The sequence below is a fragment of the Callorhinchus milii genome, unplaced genomic scaffold (assembly GCF_018977255.1).
Source record: "Callorhinchus milii isolate IMCB2004 unplaced genomic scaffold, IMCB_Cmil_1.0 Scaffold4, whole genome shotgun sequence".
Classification (NCBI taxonomy): domain Eukaryota; kingdom Metazoa; phylum Chordata; class Chondrichthyes; order Chimaeriformes; family Callorhinchidae; genus Callorhinchus; species Callorhinchus milii.
Window position 1 is genome coordinate 13485567 of NW_024704745.1, and position 23929 is coordinate 13509495.

Genomic DNA, 23929 nt, shown 5'->3' on the forward strand with positions numbered 1-23929 from the left:
CCTGTGAAAAGCTAAGTAAAGAAACTTAGTTTTCTTGAAGTAACCTAGACTAAACTTTACAGAAGTGTCTCTGTGAAGCACTTTGACATGTTTTGACATGATAAGGATCTATATGAAATATGATTATTTTAATTTAGGTAAAGGTGGTGAACAAGAGTTGCCAAGTGAAAGTTGCAGTTATATGCAATGTTTTATTATGAAGTGTCAGAAACATGAATTGCATGCATAGTTTTGCTCTGATTGCAGTGAAATTGCTAATGGTAGAAATTATTTTAAGTTTAAAATTTAAAAGGCACAGTTCTCTTCAAGCTTTCTTTTTGGTCAGCCGGGTGTCTGACAATTGCAGAAACCCATCACCATGCAAACCAAGCTGAAATTTACATGTGTCTCACCTACACGTGGAAATCCCGGAGATAGATTATTGGAATGGAATGCAAACTCTCCCTGGACGGACAAATCCTGCTTACCTAATTCCGGAAAGTTTTCGGCACAGATTGGCAAAAGCCCAGGATTGGGTACTCCACAAAGTGTGTGTTGGGGTACTGCTACAACAACAACAACAAGATTCCATTTATTGAGTGCCTTTCACGTCGGGAGGACGTCCCAAGGCGCTGTACAGTTGGGTCAGGACCCGAGCAGGGGGGAAATGTTCAGGGTGAGGGGAGGGAAGGGAGGGAGCGAGGAGGGAGTAGAGAGTTGAGAGGGGAGCTGAAGGCACGGTCAAAGAGAAAGGTCTTGAGACCGGCCTTGAAGGAGGAAAGGGAGGAGGCGGCGAAGGCACTGGGGGATGGAGTTCCAGAGCCTAGGGGCTGAGAGGCTGAAGGCCCGGCCACCGATGGTAGGGCGGTTGGGGCGGGGGATGTGGAGCAGACCAGAGCCAGAGGAACGGAGGCTACGGGCAGGTAGGTAGGGGGATAGTAGGTTGGAGAGGTAGGAGGGAGCGAGGCCGTGAATGGCCTTGTAGGTGAGGATGAGGATCTTGAATTTGATCCTCTGGGGGATGGGGAGCCAGTGGAGGCGAGCGAGGGTGGGAGTGATGTGGTCCGAAGCCTGGTGCGGGACAGTACACGAGCTGCAGAGTTCTGAATGACCTGCAGCTTGTGGAGGGAGGTGCCGGGAAGGCCGGAGAGGAGAGAGTTCCCATAGTCCAGCCTTGAGGTGATAAAGGCGTGGACCAGAGTTTCAGCAGCGTGAGGTAGTGAGGAGTCTAACCAGCTAAAATTGCATAATTTGCCATTGATATTGCTGTCTGACCATTAGAGCTTTGGCTTGCAGGGTTAACAAGAGCTGAGTGGGATAACTTGCTGACCCCAGTGACTGCTCTGCCCTTTCAGGTCCTGCCAATGAGCCAGGCTGGCTGTGATATCATCAGCATTGCCCTGGAATACTGTGGTCCTGCCTCCCTCAGGAACCAGACTACCAAGACCGCCACATTGCCAGGCATGTCACCTTGGAGATAGTTTAGCTCCAAGAATACCCCGCTTAAACTATAAAGATGGAAAGGTGCGACTGAGCACTTGCTGCCAAACTTGGTCAGTTGAGCAAATTGAGGAGTTACTAGAGATGCCACCAGCAAAGCCTCAAAGCTATACCAAATATGGCAACATAAATAGCTAGTGCTTCAGCACATTGGAGCAACGAATAAATCTAAAAATGGTGGTGTTTTTTACAACCATTTATTTTTCGTCTTTCTTTAGTTCTACAATTAAATCAGCACAGAGTATAATTCATCTCGAAGGTAGCCGTTTTAGCTTCAATAAACAGTCGCAAAAGGCAGTATGGTATTCAGTATTGTGGCCAGTAGTCTTAAGTACTATTTGCTATTTATAGTTCCATTAAATTAAATAAGTATTTATCAATGTTTCAGTCAGTGACCCTTTAACCTCTCATAGAAATATCTAATATTGTTCATGTATTGAAAAATGCGTACATATCTGAAAGTACAGTCAATAACTGTCTCAAGGTTCAAACGGTCATATCTGAAGAAAGCTTAAAGTGATTTATACACTTTCAAAATTCTTGAAATGCTACGTTTAAAAGAGTTTAGTCATTAGTGTCACATTGGAGTAAAAACATTTAATGAATTAGGAATAACTAATAAATTTACCCCCCCCACCCAGTTTTTCTATTCTATTAACATTTAAGGGAGTGAGGAGGAGAACTAGCTTTGAGGATTTACAGAAAGCCGAAGGCTATGAGGGAACTGAACTACCATCTGCAGCTGAAATTACATGATTGCTGAAACACCCGAGGTTAATACTGCAGCTGTTATTAAATAATTTTGTCACAATATCTGACTCAGTAATTCTTCCAATTATATGATCAAGAATACTCAAAATAAATCAACAGGGAGGTTGACGGAAATAACAACGGATGTAAATTATTATTCATGCTAACAGGTTTATTTTTAAAAAGGGATGCTGATTGTAAAACTCATTAAGTCCCTGTCCACATATTTTCATTGAAGCTGTAAATTCCTGATAACTTATTGTTTTTCTGAGCTGCTGCAGATCCTTGTGGGTACATATTTCCATCTTTTATAATGAGGCAATCGTACATTGCCAGAGTGATTAGTAGTCCGAGGAGCAATAAAAAAAATCTGTTTTTACAGTGAGATATCAGGTCGTTCATTAGCTTTGGTGGAAATATTGTGTGGAGGATGTTGGATACCCCTCAATGAATTACAAGCCAGTAATCCAATCAAGAGGGTTAGTAGGAATCCTAAGCGGTTATCTAAAGCTCGAGTGGTTTATGAATGTCCTTTAAACCTCTTGATTAGATTAGTGCGTCAAATTCACTTAGAATTGTTTATTATATAGCGTGCGTTGGATAATTTCTGTTTCCATTTAAAGATGAAAGCAGCAACATGTGATATAGGCCAAAAGGAACTGTCATTTTTATAATGTAGAACTTGAAAGTACTGTACATTGGGGTCATAAGGTACGATTTCAGAACTTGTGCTATTGATTGAACTATAATAAATAAAAATACTTGCATTCAATATAGCATCGGTTCATGTCAAATATCTATCGTTTACACGATTAGTTACTTTAAAGTTGGATTGCAATGTCTTATTATAAAAACTTACAAAAATGAAATTACAGGATTATGTTTCCCTTAAACACAATTCGTAACTTGTTTTGTGTTAATATGCAGCAGATGAAAATGTTTACACTGCATCAGCATTATCTTAAAATCTCATTTTCTCCAGTTTATATCCATTTACGGCTTCTTCTCCAGTCCTCAATCATCACATGCGGTGGCCTCCTCGCCCCCCACATTCCACCACCAACTGTCCCCTCCGCTTCGACCTACAAAATGTCCGCTCCCTCTCTAGTAAAATACTCCCTTTACTTTCCAAAGCCCTGAAATGAGTCGTTGCTTTGTTTCTTCCTCTCCCGCCACTCCCTTCACAAACTCCTCCATTTGGGTTTCCGTGCTGCCCACAGCACAGAAACAGCTCTGTAGAAGTGACAAATGGCATTTTGTTCATCTGCGACCAGGGCTCCCTCTGCCTCCTCGTCCTCCTTGATCTTTTTGCTGCCTTCGATACTGTTGATCACTCTATCCTCCTCCACCGCCACTCTTCTCATCTCAACCTTCATGGTTCTATCCTTGAATGGTTCAGGTCCTACCTCTCATACTGTCTCCACTTCATCTTCATGTCCACAAACGGTTTCCCCTCTAGCCCCGCATCATCTCATGCAGAATTCCTCAGGGCTCTGTCCTTATTCTCCTCCTCTTCAATATCTATATGCTCCCTTTTGGTAACATCATCAGCAGACATGGGGTCAACTTCCACATGTATGCGGATGACACCCAATTCTATCTCTCTAGCTCCACCTTCAACTCCAGGACCACTGCTGTCTTGACAGAATGCCTGTTAGACATCAAGTCCTGGATGAGAACTAACTTTCTACAATTGAATGTCAACAAGACCGAGGCCATACTGAATGGCTCCTGTCAGCACCTCCACACCTCAGACACTGACAGCATCACCATCCAAGGATGCTCATTGCACCTCACTGAGCCAGTCCGAAACTTTGGTATTTTGTTTGACCCTCAACTATCCTTTCTACCCCACATCCATGTCATCACCTACACTGCCTTTGCCCACGTCCGCAACATCTCATTGCTCAGTTACTGTCTCACACTGCAGGCCACCGAGATCTTCATACACACATTCATAACGACCAGGCTTGACTATGCAAATTCCTTACTTGTCGGCCTCCCCATCTCCTCCCTCCATAGGCTGCAGATCATCCAGAGCTCTGCAGCCCGTATCCTCTCCCGCACCAGGCTCCGTGTCCCTATCACCCCCATCCTCGCCCGACTCCACTGGCTTCTTATCACACAGAGGATACAGTTCAAGATCCTGATCTTCGCCTTCAAAGCCCTCCATGGACTTGCTCGCCCCTACCTCTGCGACCTAATCCCCTACCATCCTGCCCGCTCCCTCTGCTCAGCAGGCTCCAGCCTTCACGTCCCCTGCCTCGTCCCAGGTGGGCCTTCCGTCACTCTGCCCCCATCATCTGGAATTTCATCCCGCAGTCCCTCCACCTCGCTCCCTCCCTTGCCTCCTTCAAGACCCATCTCAAGATCCTCCACTTCCGTGCTTTCGATCACCCTGCTTCTCCCCCCCACCTCCACCCTCCACCTTACCCAATTCTGACCCCAGTTCGGGTCCAAACTCTGACTGTCCAGTGCCTTGGGACGTCCTCCTAACTTGAAAGGTGCTATATAAATGTTGTTGTTGTCAGACATGAAGCTTTGGATGAGAGCCAACTTTCTCCAGTTGAATGTTGACAAGACGGAGGCTCTCCTGCTTAATAATAATCCTTGCATTTGATGTAGTACCTTATCACATTGTTAAAGTCTCAAAGTACTTCACAGAATATATTGTAAAGTGGATTGATTGTGTATTTTGCTTGGCTCTCGTCAGAACCTCCTCACCTCAGGCTCTGACAGCATCACTATTCATGGATGCACTCTGCACCTCACTGAGGGAGTACGGAACCCTGGCGTCTTGTTCGACCCTCAACTGTCCTCTGAGCTCTAGATCCATGCCATAACCTGTTTGGCTTTCCCCATTTCCCCAGCATTGCCTGCCTCCACTACTACCTCTTTCCTCAGGCCACCGAGTCCCTCATCCGTGCTTTCCTTACATCCAGGCTTGACTATGCTAACTTCCTGCTCACCAGACTTCCCATTCTTCCCTCCCAAAGCTGCAGATTATTCAGAACTCTGCAGCCTGTGTCCTATCCCGCACTAAACTCCATGAGCTGTTCACCCCCATCCTCACCCAGCTTCTCTGGCTCCTCATCATACAGAAGATCGGGCTTAAGATCCTCGTCGTCACTTTGAAAGCCCTCCACAGTCTTGCTCCTCTCTATCTCTCCGACCAACTGCAACTACTTCCTCCGCTCGGCAGGCATTGAAATATTCCATATCCCCACCCTGCCAGTCCCACCATTGGTTGGTTGGGCCTTTATCCTTTCTTCCCCCACCCTCTGGAAACTCAATCCTTGAGTCCCTTCACCTCGTCACCTCTCTTACCTCCTTCAAGGCTTGTTTCAAGACTTTCCTCTTTGACTGTGTCTTCAGTTACCCTCTCACCCCCACCTCTTTGCCCCCTTTCCCTTCTTGATTCCAACTCCCAACTTGGGTACAAACCCTTCACTCTCCAGTACCTTAGGACTTCCTCCTGATGTGAAAGATGCTACATAAATAAAATTTGTTGTGATGTCGTTGATGATTTGCGTTCTTGATTTCTGAACTTGAATTTATGTTGCACCTTTCACATAAAAATAACTGCTTCAAAGCTACATAAGAATATATTAGAAATTAAGTGAATGTTTCAAAGAAAAATGTGACATCTAATCCTTACAAACAGTGTCCCTTTAGCAACAATGAAATGTAAATTTGAGATGAGAAATTGAATGAAAACTATTTCCTTGAAATAATAATGGCAGGGTGGTCCCTCTACGTCCACCTGAAACAAAATGCACCTGAAATTAACAATGCAATGAAAAANGAATAATCTGGAAATACGTTTTAAAACAAATTATAAATCTAGAATATTGGTGTGTAGGCAAAAGCCAATCAAGTAAAGTTAAACTTGAAGAAAATGAAAGAATAAGGGGGCAGTGGTAGTGGGGAGAGTAAGAATGTAGAAAAATATAATTGAACGTTGGGAGTTCAGGTAAGCAGTTAATATACATATGTGATGAGGGTTAGAGGGCTGGCTCAGACACAGTTCCATCATAGCTTTTTTTTTGGTGTAGTTCTTTGGATGGTAACAGAGTCCACTGGGTTGATATCCTCAGGTGAAGCTGCATTTTGCTCCTCGGTCTCTGTTTGGGGAGAAGCCATCTTGCTTTGATGGGTGGGATTTAATCTGGACCCTGTAAAATCTTGCATTGCATTCCCAGGTCCTGGATTTAATAACATTTTTGTTAGTATTAAAACACCATCCTTTCTTATCAGATTGAAAACTACAAGATTGGAAGTAAGGTCAATGATGAGTTGAATTTAAAAAAAAGGTGAAGTGTGGCTTCATATGTCTTTTAAATGTGATTTTTTTATTGCATCAGATTTTACAGATTTAAATACAAATACAAGTCGATGATAGCTAAGAATTTTTCCCCAGTGTAATCTGATTTTTTTCCTTGTAAAAACTATTTATATGGTAAATCCTAATATTTTCATTTCCTAATCTAAAGTATTTTAATTATTTTTGTTTTTACAGACTGTGAGACATGGTTTTCCCTATCAACCAACAGCCTTGACTTTTGATCCAGTGCAAAAAATCCTGGCTATTGGAACCCGAACAGGGGCTCTACGAATGTATCCTTTTGTTTTTTAAAAAAAAACTGCTTGCAAACAGGTTTGTAATATTCAATATTTTTGTTTGTGTACCAATTATGATTGCTTTCTTTTCCATGCAATGAATCTGAAATGTTTTCACTGCATTCTTTGGGAATGTAGATTCATCCAAATATGTTTACCTGCTGTTTCATACAATACAGAATTTCATTTGTAAAGTGCCTTTCACATCAGGAGGACGTCCCAAGATCTTGAACAGTCCAGGATTAGGATCCGATCGGGGTGGGGAGGGTGGGATGGTGGGCTGAGAAGGTAGGAAGTTGGCCGAAGGCACAATCGAAGAGGAGGATCTTGAGGCGTGCCTTGAAGGAGGCAAGGGAGGGAGCGAGGCAAAGGGAATGTAAGGTGGAGTCCAGAGGGGATGTCAGAGAGACAGAAGGCCCTACCATCGATAGTGGGGTGGGCCAGGCGGGGAACTTGGAGCAGGCTGATAAATGCAGGTTGGAGAGATAAGGAGGGTGCAAGGCCATGGAGGGCCTTGAAGGTGAGGACGAGAAGGAGAAGCCGGTAGCTGGAGGAGAAACCGTTTGTGGAGACAAAGTGGAGCCGATCTGAGAGATAGGAACTGAACCATTCAAGAAATCCCTTCATACTGTCTAAATGTTATTTGAATGAATCCAGTCTGGCACAGAGCTTATCCACACGTAGGTTTTTTTTGTGTGATTGAGCAATCACAGGTTGTACTGCAGAATGATAATCTGATTCAGTTTAGATCAACTGCAGTTTAGGGGGTGGAGTATTTGCTACCTTTTTATCCCTCTTCCTTTACTGCTGTTGTGGTTTGCAATCAATTCACACAAACAATACAAAGAAGCAACTCAGTTTCCTTACAGCAAATCTGCCTGTAATGATTCTCCAGTTTTGGACACTGTGAAGTGGTCACATTGGATCAAAATTACCATCTATCTTGTGTTCTCAATTTAGTTTCCAACCTGCTATATTGAAGCCTCCATAAAACAAAATGCATTTGCCCACTTAATTATACAATAACAATCTTTGCATTTGAATAGCACTTTTCACATCTCAAAGAGCCTGCAAAGTGTAGTGACTAATTTGTAAGTAAATGCGGCAGCCGGTTTGTGCACAGCGATCTCACAAACAGCAATGAACAACCAATTATTTTTAATCTGGGAGGTTGTTGGCCAGGATACATGGAGAAACTCCCTTCTCTTTCAAAAGTGCCATTGGATAATTGCATAAAATGGAGTATGTTTATTTCAGCCATAAGAGAAGTGATTTTTTTATTATGACAAAATAAATAATGCACTTCCATTGCAGGTTTTTTGCATTTTAAAAACATTTCGCAGAATGTAACCATCATATAGAATCTCAATTTCTGACAGTTAATTCACCCACAATCAATCCACTTTACAGTTTATGTCCTGTGAAGTGCTTAGAGACGTTTCTACCATGTGATATGGCATTATATATTTATTTCACACTTAATGGTATGGTGAAATTAGAAGAAAATGACTTCATTTATATTTCAGCTTTATTTTAGGTACTGTCTCGTGCGGTGTCCCTCAAGGCTCTGTCCTCGGTCCCCTCCTCTTCACCCTCTACATGCTCCCCCTTGGTGACATCATCCACAGACATGGGGTTAACTTCCACATGTATGCAGATGACACCCAACTCTACCTTTCTGCCTCCACCCTCAACTCCAGGAGCACTGCTGTCCTGACAGCTGCCTGTCCGACATCGAGTCCTGGACGAGAGATAACTTTCTCCAGCTCAACGTGCGCAAAACTGAGGCCCTCCTGATTGACTCGCGTCAGCGCCTCCGCACCTCAGGCGCTGACAGCATCAGCATCCAAGGCTGCACTCTCTACCTCTCAAAGCCGGTCAGGAACCTCGGGGTTCTGTTCGACCCTGAACTGTCCTTTCTCCCTCATATCCGCGCCACAACTGGCACCGCCTTCCATCATCTCCGAAACATCGCCAGACTACGGCACTACCTCACCCCTCACGCTGCTGAAACTCTGGTCCACGCCTTTATCACCTCAAGGCTGGACTATGGGAACTCTCTCCTCGCCGGCCTTCCCGGCACCTCCCTCCACAAGCTGCAGGTCATTCAGAACTCTGCAGCTCGTGTACTGTCCCGCACCAGGCTTCGGGAACACATCACTCCCACCCTCGCTCGCCTCCACTGGCTCCCCATCCCCCAGAGGATCGAATTCAAGATCCTCATCCTCACCTACAAGGCCATTCATGGCATTGCTCCCTCCTACCTCTCTGACCTACTATTCCCCTACCTACCTGCCCGTACCCTCCGTTCCTCTGGCTCCGGTCTGCTCCACATCCCCCGCCCCAACCGCCCTACCATCGGTGGCCGGGCCTTCAGCCTCTCAGCCCCTAGGCTCTGGAACTCCATCCCCCAGTGCCTTCACCGCTTCCTCCCTTTCCTCCTTCAAGGCCAGTCTCAAGACCTTTCTCTTTGACCGTGCCTTCAGCTCCCCTCTCGACTCTCTACTCCCTCCTCGCTCCCTCCCTTCCCTCCCCTCACCCTGACCATTTCCCCCCTGCTCGGGTCCTGACCCAACTGTACAGCGCCTTGGGACGTCCTCCCGACGTGAAAGGCGCTCAATAAATGGAATCTTGTTGTTGTTGTTGTTATAGGAGAGGTCAATATTTGCCTACACAAAGTCACAACACTTTGTAGTAAATTCTATGAAGTGCTTTGAAACGTTTTGATGACGTGATGCGGCACTAAACCAAATGCAAAGGTTATTATTAACATTCGTGTCTATGGTGAAATGATGAACAACTATTTCATGGGATTATCATCTCAAATTTTGTTTGTGGATTGGTTATGGCTATAATTGCCCATAATTTTGAACAGCCATTTGTCATGGAGCTTGTTTAAATTTCATTGACACTGAAGAAATATGTAGCATATTCTTTTATTCCACCATCCTTCCCAGCTAGTAATTTTTTTTGCTAATCTTGCAGACTGCTTCTTACTATCATGTCAGTATTGGAAAGATGCATTCTTTACATCTAAAATTCATTATATATGGTTGTTTCAAAGAAACCTTATTTTGTATCCATGTTCCTAGTATTACAAAACACAAATATTTTTATTGATTTTTTTTAAAAAGGAGAAATCAGGACCAACAACTTAAAAAAAAACGCCACTACATTGTCAGTAGTTTTTTTTAAAAAGCTAGACTGTTTAAATTTCAGAAAATGTAATTACTCACAAGTATAAACACGATGGAGAATTACTAGTTATTTATTTTAATACTGCTAGCAAATGCTACAAATGACAATATTATGTATTTTGGATTTGGTTGTGATCTAATCGGAAATTTTATGTAATGTCCACCATGATTCCAAATAGTATAATGATTGGTACTTTCATACAGAAAAATAAATTGGTAAATTCTGCAGAACTCCACTATTGGAAAGTGTACCCTTGATCATGTTATTTTTGTGAATGCAATGTTATTGTTTGCAGATTCTGGCTATGAAAGATAATTCCTCTTCAGTACAGGAGGTGCATCAGCAGTAGATTGGCAATTATAAAAAAATCCATTGTCATAATGATTGTGGATAATGTGACTATTATAAATTTATGTAGTGTAATATGACTTGCTGGATTTCAAAAAGAGCAGTAAATAGACTTCTTTGGTCTTTTGCAAATGTAGTCTTCAGCACAGTGTATGGGTATTTGAAGCAATGGGTCTGACAACTGTCAGAATGGATAAATCTGCAAATAATAATCATTTGATTAATATGTGCATTTAACTTCTTAGAATTATTAAATATAGAAATTTGTACATAACATTTCCTAAGTTCATTCACCACTACAATGCTTTTTTTTTGCATAATTTTCACAACTGAAGGCACTGACCATTTAATTGACCAATTTTTTGGTACATTGCCTAAATGGGAATTTTTCATGTTTGAGCACTAGATAGTGAGTTGCCAACTGGGTGCTTAGCAATGGAGGGCATCGCAGCCAAGTCCAATCTTAGCCTTACACAAAGATTACACACGCACGCTGGATAAAAATCAGGAGTGAGAACTTTGCTTATTTTATTCAGTCTTCTAATCCCAGAGGATACTAAAGACATTTGTGCAACACCAATTGCAGCTCCAGATGAGATCAGCTAATTCAACAAAGTTTGGAATTCGCACCAGTGACCTTCTGGCTTAGTACTGCATCAGGTGTTATTTTTACTGGCTACGCCACTGGGGAGCAATTGTTTAATTTAAATAGGTATAATTTTTCATAGGTTCATATACTTGGCTTCCCTGTTGGCTCAATGAATTTATTCTGGGTGGCTTGGCCATATAGACTGGCATTCTACTCATAGAATATCTGTTTTAGTCCTTAGTTTGGAGTGCATTAACTGTTTTCATTTGAGGTAGGACCCAGCACCCTGGATTAGGAAAAGGAAAGTTACACAGGTTTCACACATTTGATTGCTAACCAATCATTGTTCCTAAAGATGGAATGGATGAAAACTGAATTTGGCATTCCAGCGATGCTCTTGTGGTTCAGTAACCTATGGATAATCAAGTCTCTTACATAATTAATGTCAATTACGTGAGGTATTGTACAGGAGTTGTTGAGGGAAAAATTGATTATTTCACCATTTTGTATAAACAGGAGATTTCCACAGGCATGCATGTGATTAGTCACCCAGAGATTCACTTTCTGTTTTCTAGAGAAGATAATAATTAATTTTGTTGTTACACTACCACGTGAAATGCTCTTATAATCACTACATGATAATGCCCTGTTCTTGAACAGTACATTTGTTTATTAAATGCTGCAACTTTAAGGCCGTTACACTTTTATAAAACATCAAACAATATTATACGAATGGTAGCAAATCCATATAATGAAGTCAATATCTTGCTTTGTAAGACGCAGCACCATTTTAGTTAATTTTTCAACCCCATCGAAATCCGTCTTCAGAGACTTCTCTTTTACCTGGGAGCTGCTCTGGTGATGAAGCTTTTTGTTGCAACTGAAAGCAACTTCATGGATTAGCCTAAAAGTAGGTGTTTCAAATGAGCCAAGATGCAGAAGTACTTGGACTGGAAGCTGTTGACGCAGAAGATGATTACAAATATCTTTGCCCATTTATTTGTGTCTTTTAAGACATCATTAAAAAAGCCATTATTTGCCAAATTATTTTTATGTATACAAGTATAAAATGTCTATGCAATAGAAGAAAAACAAACTCAATTGGAATGGATTGTTTTCTAATCCAATTTTTTATATTTTTGTTTTACAGGTTGAGGATTTTGTATAATAATAATAATCCTTGCATTTGATATAGCGCCTTATCACATCTTCGAGACGTCTCAAAGCATTTCATAGAATAAACTATAAAGTGAATTAATTGACTGTTTTTGTGGGCCACATAAGTAGTATTGCTGCATACAGTTTAAGGATTAATAAACAAATTGTGATGTTACTAATTCATGATTAGCATGCATTGATTGCTGCTGGTCCAAATAGTCATTGTAAATTGGTATTTTTTATGTACCATAGATTTCAAAAAATTATTGCTGTTTTATTTAACTGCTCGTTTTTTACTGAAACATTTTTTTCATTCTGTTACTTCCCTATTTCTGCTTTCTTCTTTGCGTTACAGACTTCCCCTTCCTACTCCTCTCCATTATAATACAACTCCTTTAAAGGTTTCATATCAATTATTGGTATGCTTAATGTTTGATGTTGAATGGTGGGTGTAAACAGCTGTGTTGAAATCCATTGTTGTGGTAGTTCCAACACAAACTGATGGGTGGTGCTGTGTAAGAAGAGAATTGCAAAATATCTTCGTATTGGTATAGTGCCAAATACAGGGTGACCAAAAAGTTGTGATGCCATTACAATGTCTAGTAAGTATTGAAGAAGTTATGATTTTTTTCTAAATATAGGGTAACTGAAAAGTAACACATTTTGGTCACTCTGTAGGTATAGTGGCAAGAATACAGTATTGTTAGGTCAGGGTTTCAAGGGATATGGGGCAAGGGTGGGTAATTGAAGTTGTGGTACAAATCAGCCATGATCTTATAGAATGGCAGAACAGGCTCGAGGGGCTGAATGGCCTACTTTTGTTTCTATGTTTATGTTCCTATGTATTATTGCGTATTAATGACATTCTCAAACTTAAGAAGTTTCTTGGTAGAATTTTCAGAATGTGTAGTTTGAGCAGAGTTGCACTGTTTACCAGGAATTCTGATCCCAGGTATCTGTTCTTCTAAACGTAATATTTGATGCTGTTAATGATTACATTGAAATAATTGGAAAAATAAATCACAATGAAGATAAACATTATGCATACACAGCAAAAATATTTGCATATTTCCTTTGCACTAAATGATAAATGGCTTGAGACTTTTTCCATTAGCCAAGTGGTGTGGGTGTATTGTTGGTTATGCGTAACAAAAATATTGCTGGAATACACAATCATTGAAAATAAATCATGTTTCCTAAACATTTTTGAATGTTTGGATACATTTGTTTTATTATAAAGGCTTATTTTTCTTAAATACCATATACTGCATTTTCATAGGAAACAAACATCGATGTTCACTTTATTTTGCATTTTATATCTTAAAAGACAAGTTATTTTAAAATATGCTTAAAAGTACTTATAATAGTAGATTTCAGATATAAATCTAAGATATAAACATAAAGTAAAAAGATTATAAACTGAAATCACACTTCACATGAAGCTTGTGCTGAAAGGTCTCATTTATCTTGATTACCGTCCAGTCTCAATTAAAGGTCATTTCTCAAGGTCTGAATTAAAATGTCTCAGTTTCTAGTCTAAAATGATCTTTCTATCACTCATTGCTTTTTATAACCTATTGTTCAATGTCTTGTTTCATATTTTTGTTTGTTCTTCTATCATTCTGCCTATGTATATTTCTCTTTATTAATTTATACTTTTGTTTTAAAATTCATAACTTATTTAGGATTAATTAGTTGAATAATTTACACATGGTGCAAAATTTACGCATGGTTTACACAACTTGCACAAAAGACCCCATCAGATATTGATACTATGTGATTGATGTGATGCCTGGGATTATCTATGATATTGATCTAGGTACAGGTATGGTGGCAGAATAGCAAGGTATAGTATAGTTAGAATAGTCAACCTACAGCTAACAATACATCTTTGTACAATTTTGCTGTGCTGTTTTGTGGATTATGACAGCAAGGCAGACTCCAGGCTAGTATTTGTTGTTGACATCTCATTAACATGCATCATAAAATTAGTTTGAATGAAACTAATTCAAACTATCTGATCTCATGCTTCCAGAATAACCATCAACTTTCTGATGATTGGTTACATTATGTTTCCAATTATTGATGTCTGTATTTGCCAGGTATGGTTCTGTAACCGTTCTTGAATATAAAAATATATCATTTGCTTGCTTCTAGTTGGTTGGGTGATGATGATCAACTCCCCTCATCATGCCCGTCAGTGCTGCATAAATCTACAGCCTTGTTTCCTTAGGTTGTTGATATTAAGTCTTTTGAGCATATCTAGAATCTCAGCCTCACTTATGTTAAAGTCCTGGAGCTTGAACAGTGTTTACTAGATGTTGGGAGGCGTATTTTTAGTATCCTGCAGGAAGTAAAAATCTTCAGGAAATAGTTATTTAATATTTTTACTATCCCTGTTCATTCTCTCTTTTAACCCTCTTCCCCAAATTCTTTAAGAGTTTACTGTTTTCTCTAACTACTTCTTTATAATATTGAAGAATGTTTTTGCCATTAAGTTTTGCACTTCCTTTTATGTTCACTTTCCAGTTCGCTCTTGGCTATCGTAATCAATTTATTCCCTCTGCTTTTGTACAGTTTTGTATTCAGTCCAATGCTTGCCCTCTCCTTTCTCCCTACAAGCTTTGCAAATCTTTTTCTTAATCTCCTTTTTTAAATTTTCCGTAGTGGTGTGTTTTCTGTTTTGTTCCAGCAGTATTAGTGACTGTGTAATGATGTACTAAGGACTTATTAAACACAGTATTGATCATACTTTTGAAAATACTGTATTTGCTGTTTTATCCCTGTACTCCCACAAGTAGAGCAAATTACTTCAGTATTTTTGACAGTATTTCTGAAGCTACCTTTTCGGGGTTATGCTTTTGAAAATTAGATTAAAAGTTGCCTGCATAATGTCTTTGGCTCATGCATGCACAGATCCTAGGGCACCCCCAGTTGCTTTTACACAGCTCTTTTGCAGGCCATTGTCCGTGTCAGTGGCAGTCCGCGGTGGCCAGCAAGTAGCTGCTGCTAAAGATGATTATCCTGCTGGTTCCTGGTTGCATGGGTAAGAGCTTGCTCATTAACTGCAACATAGCCTCCCATATGATTGGCATAAAGATTGTGTGAACAAGAATGTGGAAAAGGACAAGGTGCCTAGTGATTCAGCAGGAGCATTTTACGATTATCTGCATGGCACTTTGCATTGGCAACAATTGCCTTCAGTGCTGAGAATGAGTGAGAAAACCTGGTCCGTTTGTAGAATGCCCAGATTAATCAGAATACTGGCAGAAGGATATATTGTTCAAGTGGCAGAAAGCTTCTTGTTATTAGGAGACGCTGGTGTAGATTAGCTGTAGTATTTGCATATTTAGTAAGATTCACTTATTTGTAATCAATTATATTTTGTAAAGCACTTAGATGTTTATTTTAAATCTGTGAAAATGCAAGTTATTTATAAATCGTTTGTATATTCTGCATACGTTTCTTGCATCTAGTTCATTTTATTCTCAAAAATAGTCAAAAACTATAGATGTATTCAGTTCTGTATAAAATTAAGTAGCAATTATAGAGATTTGTAGATCTCAATATTTTTACTATGTACCATCTTGCTCGATAAATGCAAATATAGATGTTTGTGTTGTTAACAAGTAGTTACTGACATTTTGTTGAATTAAATAGGTTGATAAATATGTTTAGCCTCAGGTTAGATGCAAACCCTAGATCACCCTGTTACAGGGGTCAATGTAACCGTAAGTGTGATTCAGTGAACATGCTTGTTTAATAGAGCTATAAATTTGTTTTGCACAGTTGATTAATTCGAAACTGCAGTAGGGATATGTTCACTGTTTCACATTATTAACCTTTTTGACAATCTTTCATTCTTCCCACAATGCAGCTATCCAAATTGTATACATGGTTTTAAGAAACATTTCTGGAGATAAAAGGGATTAAGGAATGTGATGAGAACCCAGGTAGAAAAATAGATTTGTTGGGCTTAGTAGTTTTACTACTATTCCTAAATCTTATGTCTTGTGTCGGTGAGTAATTCCAAGCAAAATAAATGGGGATTAAAGTATGATAAGTTTAAAAACATACAGTGTTACATAAAGCCTCTAAACTTTGCAGTATGATATTCCAGCAGTGTCACTATTATTATGTGGTATCTGAGTTACGATCAAAAGGGTACTTCCAAATAATGTAGCCCCACTGATGTGTCTAGTACTGTATTCACTCTTTAGCTGGGATTATGCTGCAGGGAGCAGCAAAGCCACTGTATGTCAAAGATAATAAATAATCCTTGCATTTGATAAAGCGCTTTTCACGTCTTCTAGACATCTCAAAGCGCTTCACAAAATATACTGTAAAGTGAATTGACTGTACATTTATGGGCGAAACGCGACAGCCAATAGCGTACAGTATTGTCACAGGAAAGGGAAGCTGTCTTTATACTTTTTCCATCCACACTGCTTTTGATCTAGCCAGAAAAAAACATTATTGCCATTCTACCATGTGTGCCAAAGAGCTACTATTTAATGAAGTTAAAAATGCTGTATTTAATTTTCTTTTGTTTTCAGTACTAGATACATTACTTGTCTTCCCGATAGTGCCTCCTTCGGATGAGACATTAAACCTGTAGAGTCCTGGTCGTGGAGTCCTGTAGCTCAGTGGTTAGAGCACTCGCCTTGCAAGCGAGACACCTGGGTTCAGTTCCAGGCAGGACGAAACCTTGGGCAAGTTTCCTTACTCCACACGCCTAATAATAATCGCTCCAAAAAAACAATAACAAATTGGTCATTTTCAATCCACAACTGTTTGTGGGACACTACTGTGCGTAATTGGCTGCCGTGTTTCGTCCACAAATATATGGTCAATTCACTTTACAGCATATTCTGTGAAGCACTTTGAGACATCTAGAAGACAGGAAAAGTGCTATATCTAATGCAAGGATTATTATTGTTTTGTAGCTCAGTGATTAGAACGCTCGCCTTGCAAGCGAGAGACCTGAGTTCAATTCCCGGCAGGGTGAAATGTTGGACAAGTTTCTTTACTTGACATAGCTCTGTTTATCTAGCAGTCAGTAGGAACCCAGTTGTTAGTCGATTGGTGGATCGCTTTTCCGGAGGTATTAATTCCTTCAAAAAAATAATAATAATATATTCGTCACTCAATCCACGACTGTTTGTGGAACTTTGCTATGCGCAATTGGCTGCCGCGTTTTGCACACAAAATATTCAGTCAATTCACTTTACAGTATATTCTGTGAAGCACTTTGAGACATTTCAAAGATGTGATAAGGCGTTATATCAAATGCAAGGATTATTATTTTTTTACTACTATGATTAGACTAAAACAAGATAACCAGTGTGATTCACATCCACCATTTAAAATCACCTCTTTCCGGTCACGGCAAGATGATTTGGGCTCTTTTTTTTGCTCCTGTTTATGATATATGTTTAGTGCTAAATTATTGCCAAAATACGATTTGTAGCTGAACACACATAGTATAAACACAGCATCTTTAAGTGATCTTAGGTGGTATAGATTATTGAAAACGAACTAACTTTCCGTCTTGTAGCTACAAATCTCTGCAAGATGTCTACATTCTTGCATGATTATCAGAAATGTAATGGCACAAGTTAATTGGTAGAATGCAGAGTGAAACTGTGTCTGGGTTGTTTTTTAAATGAAAGTGTAGAAGTACAGTACTAATTAAAGTGCAGAAGATGGATTGTTACCATAGAACATAGAAGACGCAACTTGTACAGCCCTGATGTGATGGATGGCGTCTTCATCCTTGTGTGCTGTAAAATTCTGATTCTATCACTGGAACTCAATTGATAGCAAATATTGCAGATTCTAGAAGTTGGTCTGATATAAGCTAATGAAAAAGTGTATAGCAAAAGGTATTTGACAAAAGCCCTACTAGAAGTTCAGTGGATCAAGTAAAGTCTAGTTTAATATCTTCTTAAGGCTCTCACACTGTAGAATTTAGGTTTTAAATTCACTTTTTTCACATTTGTTCATTGTAATTATGTCACTTATGGCACTTGGGTTCAAGACTATTCATGTTGATTATTTTTGGAATTAGTACAAAGTCCTGGCAGGTTGGACGTTAATAGAGGATATTACACAAAGTAGGTTGTGGTTTTCGAACAGTGTCACGGTACTAAACAAAGTGCTGATAAAATAGGTTACAGTAATCGTTGAATTTGATATGGCACTTTATCATGTCTTCGAGAGGTCTCAAAGCACTTCACAGAATATACTTTAAATTGAATTGACTGCATATTCTGTGAGCGAATATACAGTCAATTACTTGAGCTACTAGGGATTTGAATAGTTTACTGGATCCCTGAAATTCTATAGAGATTTAACACCTTTAAGGCCATTTTGTCTTAAAATATAAGATCGTGCAGAATTGTAGAAAATTCTTTAAATCCATTCTGAATTTGGAAGCTAGTGCTTTTTATGAAGTACGGAAGTCTGCCTTCAAATTAAGACTGGATTTGTTTTTTTCCACAATACTATACGATTTTAAATCCAACCAGTGGAATTTGGAGGCATAATTTAAACACAGTTGTGTATTGGTAAAGCACTATGTATAACCTTATTTTTAATCTAATCTGAACATGGTTATAAAAACTATATCTGCTATATTGAAAATCTAGAATACATGACTTCTGTGCAATTGTATTTCATTCAGTAAAGGTTGTGATACACAGTGATGAACTGTGGAGTCTTGTAGCTCAGTGGTTGGAGCACTTGCCTTGCAATCGAGAGACCTGTGTTTGATTCCTGGCATGGCGAAATGTTGGGCAAGTTTCCTTATTCCACACTCCTCTGTCTACTTAGCAGTAAGTAGAAACCTGGTTATTAGTCGACTGGTGGATCGCTTTTCTGGGGGTAATAATGCCTTAAAAAAAATTATAATCAATTGGTTACTTCAATCCCCGACTGTTTGTAGGACACTGCTGTGTATAATTGGCTGCTGCATTTCACCCACAAAATATAGTCAATTCACTTTACAGTATATTCTGTGAAGGGCTTTGAGACAACTCCAAGACGTGGTAAGGTGCTATATCAAATGCAAGGATTATTATTATTAAATTGTTTTTATAATAGAACATAGAAATTTTCAGCATAGCATGTCTATCAGTAGTGTTACCTGTTTTTGCTGCATATTATTTACACATTAAAAGTGACAATATGTAAAAGTCTCTCAAACATACACACAAAATTAATGGAGCATGTTGTATCTGCCATATTATTGTTATTCAATCTTGAGCTTCGGCAGGACATCTGTGTTGAATACTAATTGGAAAGTAAAGGTCAATTGTGTTTATAAGCTTGAGATTTGCAGTAAGCTTTCGACTTGTTTTCTTCAGGATCTGGGATGCTCGTGTTCCCAAGTAAACGGATAAAACCACTGGGAAAAACTGCAGGGAATAATCCTGTTATTTGGTTTCCTGCCTCTTTGTAAAGACAATTACATGGCAAATGGGTAAGCAAAAGGATTATGTAGAGTTTCAGTTGCAGTCAGCAGGCTCTGCATAAAATTTATTTTCCTTTGAAAACATTTCTTTTCAAACAAAAAGTCAGCAGGAAAAGTATTCTGGTAGCCTGGTTTTAAATTTTGTCTGATTGGATACAGAGATTGAAAACTCTGAATTAGCTACTGAAAGACTAATGACTCAAATTCATGAAGGTTGGCTGGAAAATCTAGAAGCAAAGCATTTGAGTTCTAGCTACTAGGATGTCAGTTCAGATTGAACCTTGAGAACCATTCTAACTCACTTGCGTAGCTCTGAAATGTAGACAAATGCAATGAATTACTGCATTATTGCAATATTATTTGTGGAGTCCTGTAGCTCAGTGGTTAGAGCACTTGCTTTGCAAGCGAGAGACCTGAGTTCAATTCCAGGCAGAGGGCGAAACCTTGGGCAAGTTTCCTTACTCCACACGGAGCCTAATAATAATCCCTCCAAAACCAAAAACAATAATAAATTGGTCATTTTCAATCTACGACTGTTTGTGGGACATTGCTGTGCGCAATTGGCTGCTGCGTTCGCCCACAAATATACATTCAATTCACTTTACAGTGTGTTCTGTGAAGTGCTTTGGGACGTCCTCCCGACGTGAAAAGCGCTGTATCACATGCAAGGATTATTATTATAATATTATCATTGTGATTTGAATTTGTTTGAAAAAACTATGAGATATTATTTCATTATGTCTGCACCTTCCGAATACCTTTTTATTATGGAACGACTGTTTGACCATGAACCAATTTTTTGATTGTATCTACATTTTTTCTTTTTGTCCCTGCGAAATGCTTAGGGGGAGGGAACTGATCATAGTTTGGAAGAAAGAATAGAATGGGAAGAAAATAAGAAAGAAACTGCAAACACAAAGGAACAAACAATAAGACAATAAAGGAAATAAGAACAACATAGAAAACCACAACATGATTAAAGAAAAAAGAAATGCATAGAAATGATGAAATTAATTTTAGAATTATATTTATAACCAGAATTATAACTTTAAACACCAGCTAAATAACAACAATCTGCTATTACTGGTCTTACACAAATTTACTAAATAATATATGCAACACTGCTCTTTCCTTCACAAATTTGTCTGGTGATTATTGGGGTAAATTTTATTAGAATTCTACAATACAATTTACATTTATATCATGCCTTTCAAGTCGAAAGGACATTCCCAAGTGCTAAAAGCAATTGTCAGACCACAAGGTAGATATCATTCAGATATAACAATTTTAAAGGGTGATTATGGGTATTGAGTATTCAATAGCATTTTAAAATGCCAACTTTGAATGATTGCATCTTTGTTCGAAAGGGAGAAAGTTTTAAAAATTATCTACTTCCATTTCAATCATTTGAAATTGAAATCATTCGATTTCTGAAATGTTTCTTACAATTTAGCAATTTTATGTGAAGTTATTTCTGAAAAAAATGCAACAGTGTACATTAACTAAATGTATCTTGGCTTAATTATTCAGTGCATAGTTGTTTATCAACAGTGTTGTATTATATTTGTCCTTTATTACCTACTCTGTCCACCAGAATATAATATTAATGCAAAAATTATGTAATCAAATGAAGTATACGAACAACCATCTTTGACAAAGTTGCTGGTCTAATTAGAATTATCACAAATGTACCTGTAACCAATTAAATAATTATCCATACTGATTTTGGTATCTGAATTATATAAATGTTTGACCTTTAGCCTGGAAAAGGAGCTCTGCAGTATTAAAATAGTTTTGCATTGATTTGTACTATGTACACAGCTTAGTGTTCTTTGTGGGAAACAAATCATTATTGACTCTCAATAGTTTTGACACAGATGCTTTCTTTTTTGAAAACAATTTAAAAAAATATATAACCTTTGATATTGTCTCTGTGACTGTTGGTCCCGTGTCTGAGTAATTAAGTTTATTGTTAGGACTGGTAAGCCAGTAAGTGTGGATTCCTAATGTAACACATAGGACACATGGGAATGAAAAGCTGCCATATGCAGGCTGTTGAGAAGATGTGCAATTGATATAATAATTCTTCATAATAATCCTTGAATTTGATATATTGCCTTATCACATCGTTGAACTGTCTCAAAACTCTTCCCAGAATATATTGTAAAATAAATTGACTGCATTCTACTAAGATGCATTCACGTGAAAGTGAATGCAGTAAAATTAACTGTAGAACAACCTAGTAGTCAAGCCTACCTGCTCACAGTTCAGTGGTAGCAGTTTTGGAGTACAAATCAGGGCTCATCCAATTAGGATGAGTTCTGTCAGTTCTTGTCCAATTTGTAGTATTTGAAAGTGGAAGAGGAAAAATTGCTATGATATGAGCACCTTCTATCAGCTTTTCATGGGGAGACATTGATGCTGTGTAGAAGTCTAACTTCCTTCTCACTGATTAATGGAGCAGTGCAGTCAGCAACCTATGAACGAGGAAAAAAATGCTTAATACTGAGCAATTGAAAAATTAATCTGTGCATTTCAATAAACGTAACCATTATTATAACACATCAGTTGCCAGCAGTAACCTGTTATTTCAATTAGAGCACATTTTCCTTAATGTATTTGATTCATCATAATTTGTACAGTAAATCCTTGAAACATTTTGATATTAGTTTCATCCTTTGTACTACATACTTACTACAACCATGGCTGTGTTCTACTGCCCTACTCCACTAATGCAAATGCCCTGTTTTTCAGGGCAGTCATAATTCCTTGCTGCCAAAGGAGCCTTTGCATCCAGATTCAAATGACTCATGCAAGAGGGATGGCAAAATTCCAGAAAGAAACCAACTCAGCAGTTGCTTCCTCGGCACTTTTATAGTATAAATTGCCATCATTGCAGTTCAGTGTTGGCAAGTCAGTTACTGCAGCTGGTTTGTACAAAAATGCTAATGTTTGAAGAATGGCCACTTGAGTAAATGTCTGCCAGCATCTTTGTAACTAAAAGGAATTGAACTCTTTGGAAGAGGAGAGAAAATTGGACGCACTTAAAAATAACTTATTTCTGCAAACTAAGCTGATTTAAATATATAGGGTGGAAAAATCCCACTTTCGTCTAGATTTACTATATCTTCAAAATTTCAGATTATTAAGAATGTGACAAATCATTGAAATCAGTCATATGTTTGAAGTTGCTTTTAGTTCTAAAAAGAACTTGGCTCCAAATTAAGAATTTCACAAATTCTACATGCTGTAAAATGCTAAGAAAATTAAGTAAATCTAGATCCTGGTTGAATTTCTACCCCATATATAGTGATGGAGAGTAGTTATTTCTCAGTTTAGGTGGTAATATACCAGATTACAAAAACATGGAACAGGAGAGAAAAAAATAATATTCCATAGACTCTGGCTCCTAAATAGATTTCTCTAATCAAAACTCATTCAGCAACAACTTGCCCTCCATGCAGGATAGTGTCTCAGAGCGCTTAACAGTGGCAGAGCCTGACTCCGAACCCTGGGGAAGGGGGAGGTGGCTGTAAGCACAGTCGAAGAGGAACTTTTTCAGGCGGGACTTGAAAGAGAGAAGAGAGGGAGCAAGGCAGAGGGATTGAGGGAGAGTGTTCCAGAGTTTTGGGGTGTAGTGGCTGAAAGCACGACCTCCAATGGTGGGGCGGAGGGTGTGAGGGATGAGCAGGAGGCCGGGTGCCAGTCGAGCAGAGACCCCAGGTGGTGGATTGGGGATTGAGGAGGTCCAAAGCCCTAGTAAGTTTGTAATTTATGCATGCTGAACATTTGAACTTTCCAGTACATTTTTGTGGTGTGATATCTGCAAAATTGTCTTGTTTATGAATTTTTAATGCTCAGTATAATGAACTACATTGAGAGGAGCAGATCGATTCATTATAATTTAATGCTTTTTTTCTGTGGGCCATGTTCAGTCTTCCTCTTGAAGACTTTCTTAAAAGCCAGATTTTCATAGTTGTTAAAAAAAGAAATGGCTTGCAAATTAACGTTAAGTTTACACATTTTCCATATTTCTGAACAATCTTAAAATTTAAGATAAAATAGTCTGACAGTTTAAGACTAGGTGGAATGTTGAGCCTATGCAACAACAGCAACTTGCATTTATATGGCATTCTTCACACTGGACGGTGTCTCAGAGCGCTCGGAGAGCGTATCCGAGCAGGACACCTGCCAGATTTTTTCTCCTTTCCGTGAACATGGGATGGTATAAAATTCTAATAACCATTCTATCTGGGATCAGACATACTGGGATTTAGTTGACTAGATTATTCTTACAATGACAAAAAATTACA

At 38.9% G+C, this 23929-nt stretch overlaps 1 protein-coding gene and 1 long non-coding RNA gene across 5 annotated transcripts in view; both read left to right on the plus strand.

The window, feature by feature from the left end:
* Positions 1–23929, plus strand: part of stxbp5l (syntaxin binding protein 5L) — a 191449-nt gene that overhangs the window by 8289 nt on the left and 159231 nt on the right. For all 4 annotated transcript variants that reach the window (XM_007908718.2, XM_042334522.1, XM_042334520.1 and 1 more), the window contains one exon: positions 6749–6846. In XM_007908718.2, the coding sequence (XP_007906909.2) occupies positions 6749–6846 (98 nt within the window). The remainder of the gene's footprint in view (positions 1–6748; positions 6847–23929) is intronic.
* On the plus strand, positions 19521–20511 carry LOC103188655. The gene is made up of 2 exons (XR_488998.1): positions 19521–19625; positions 20462–20511. It is a non-coding gene; the product is annotated as an uncharacterized LOC103188655 (long non-coding RNA).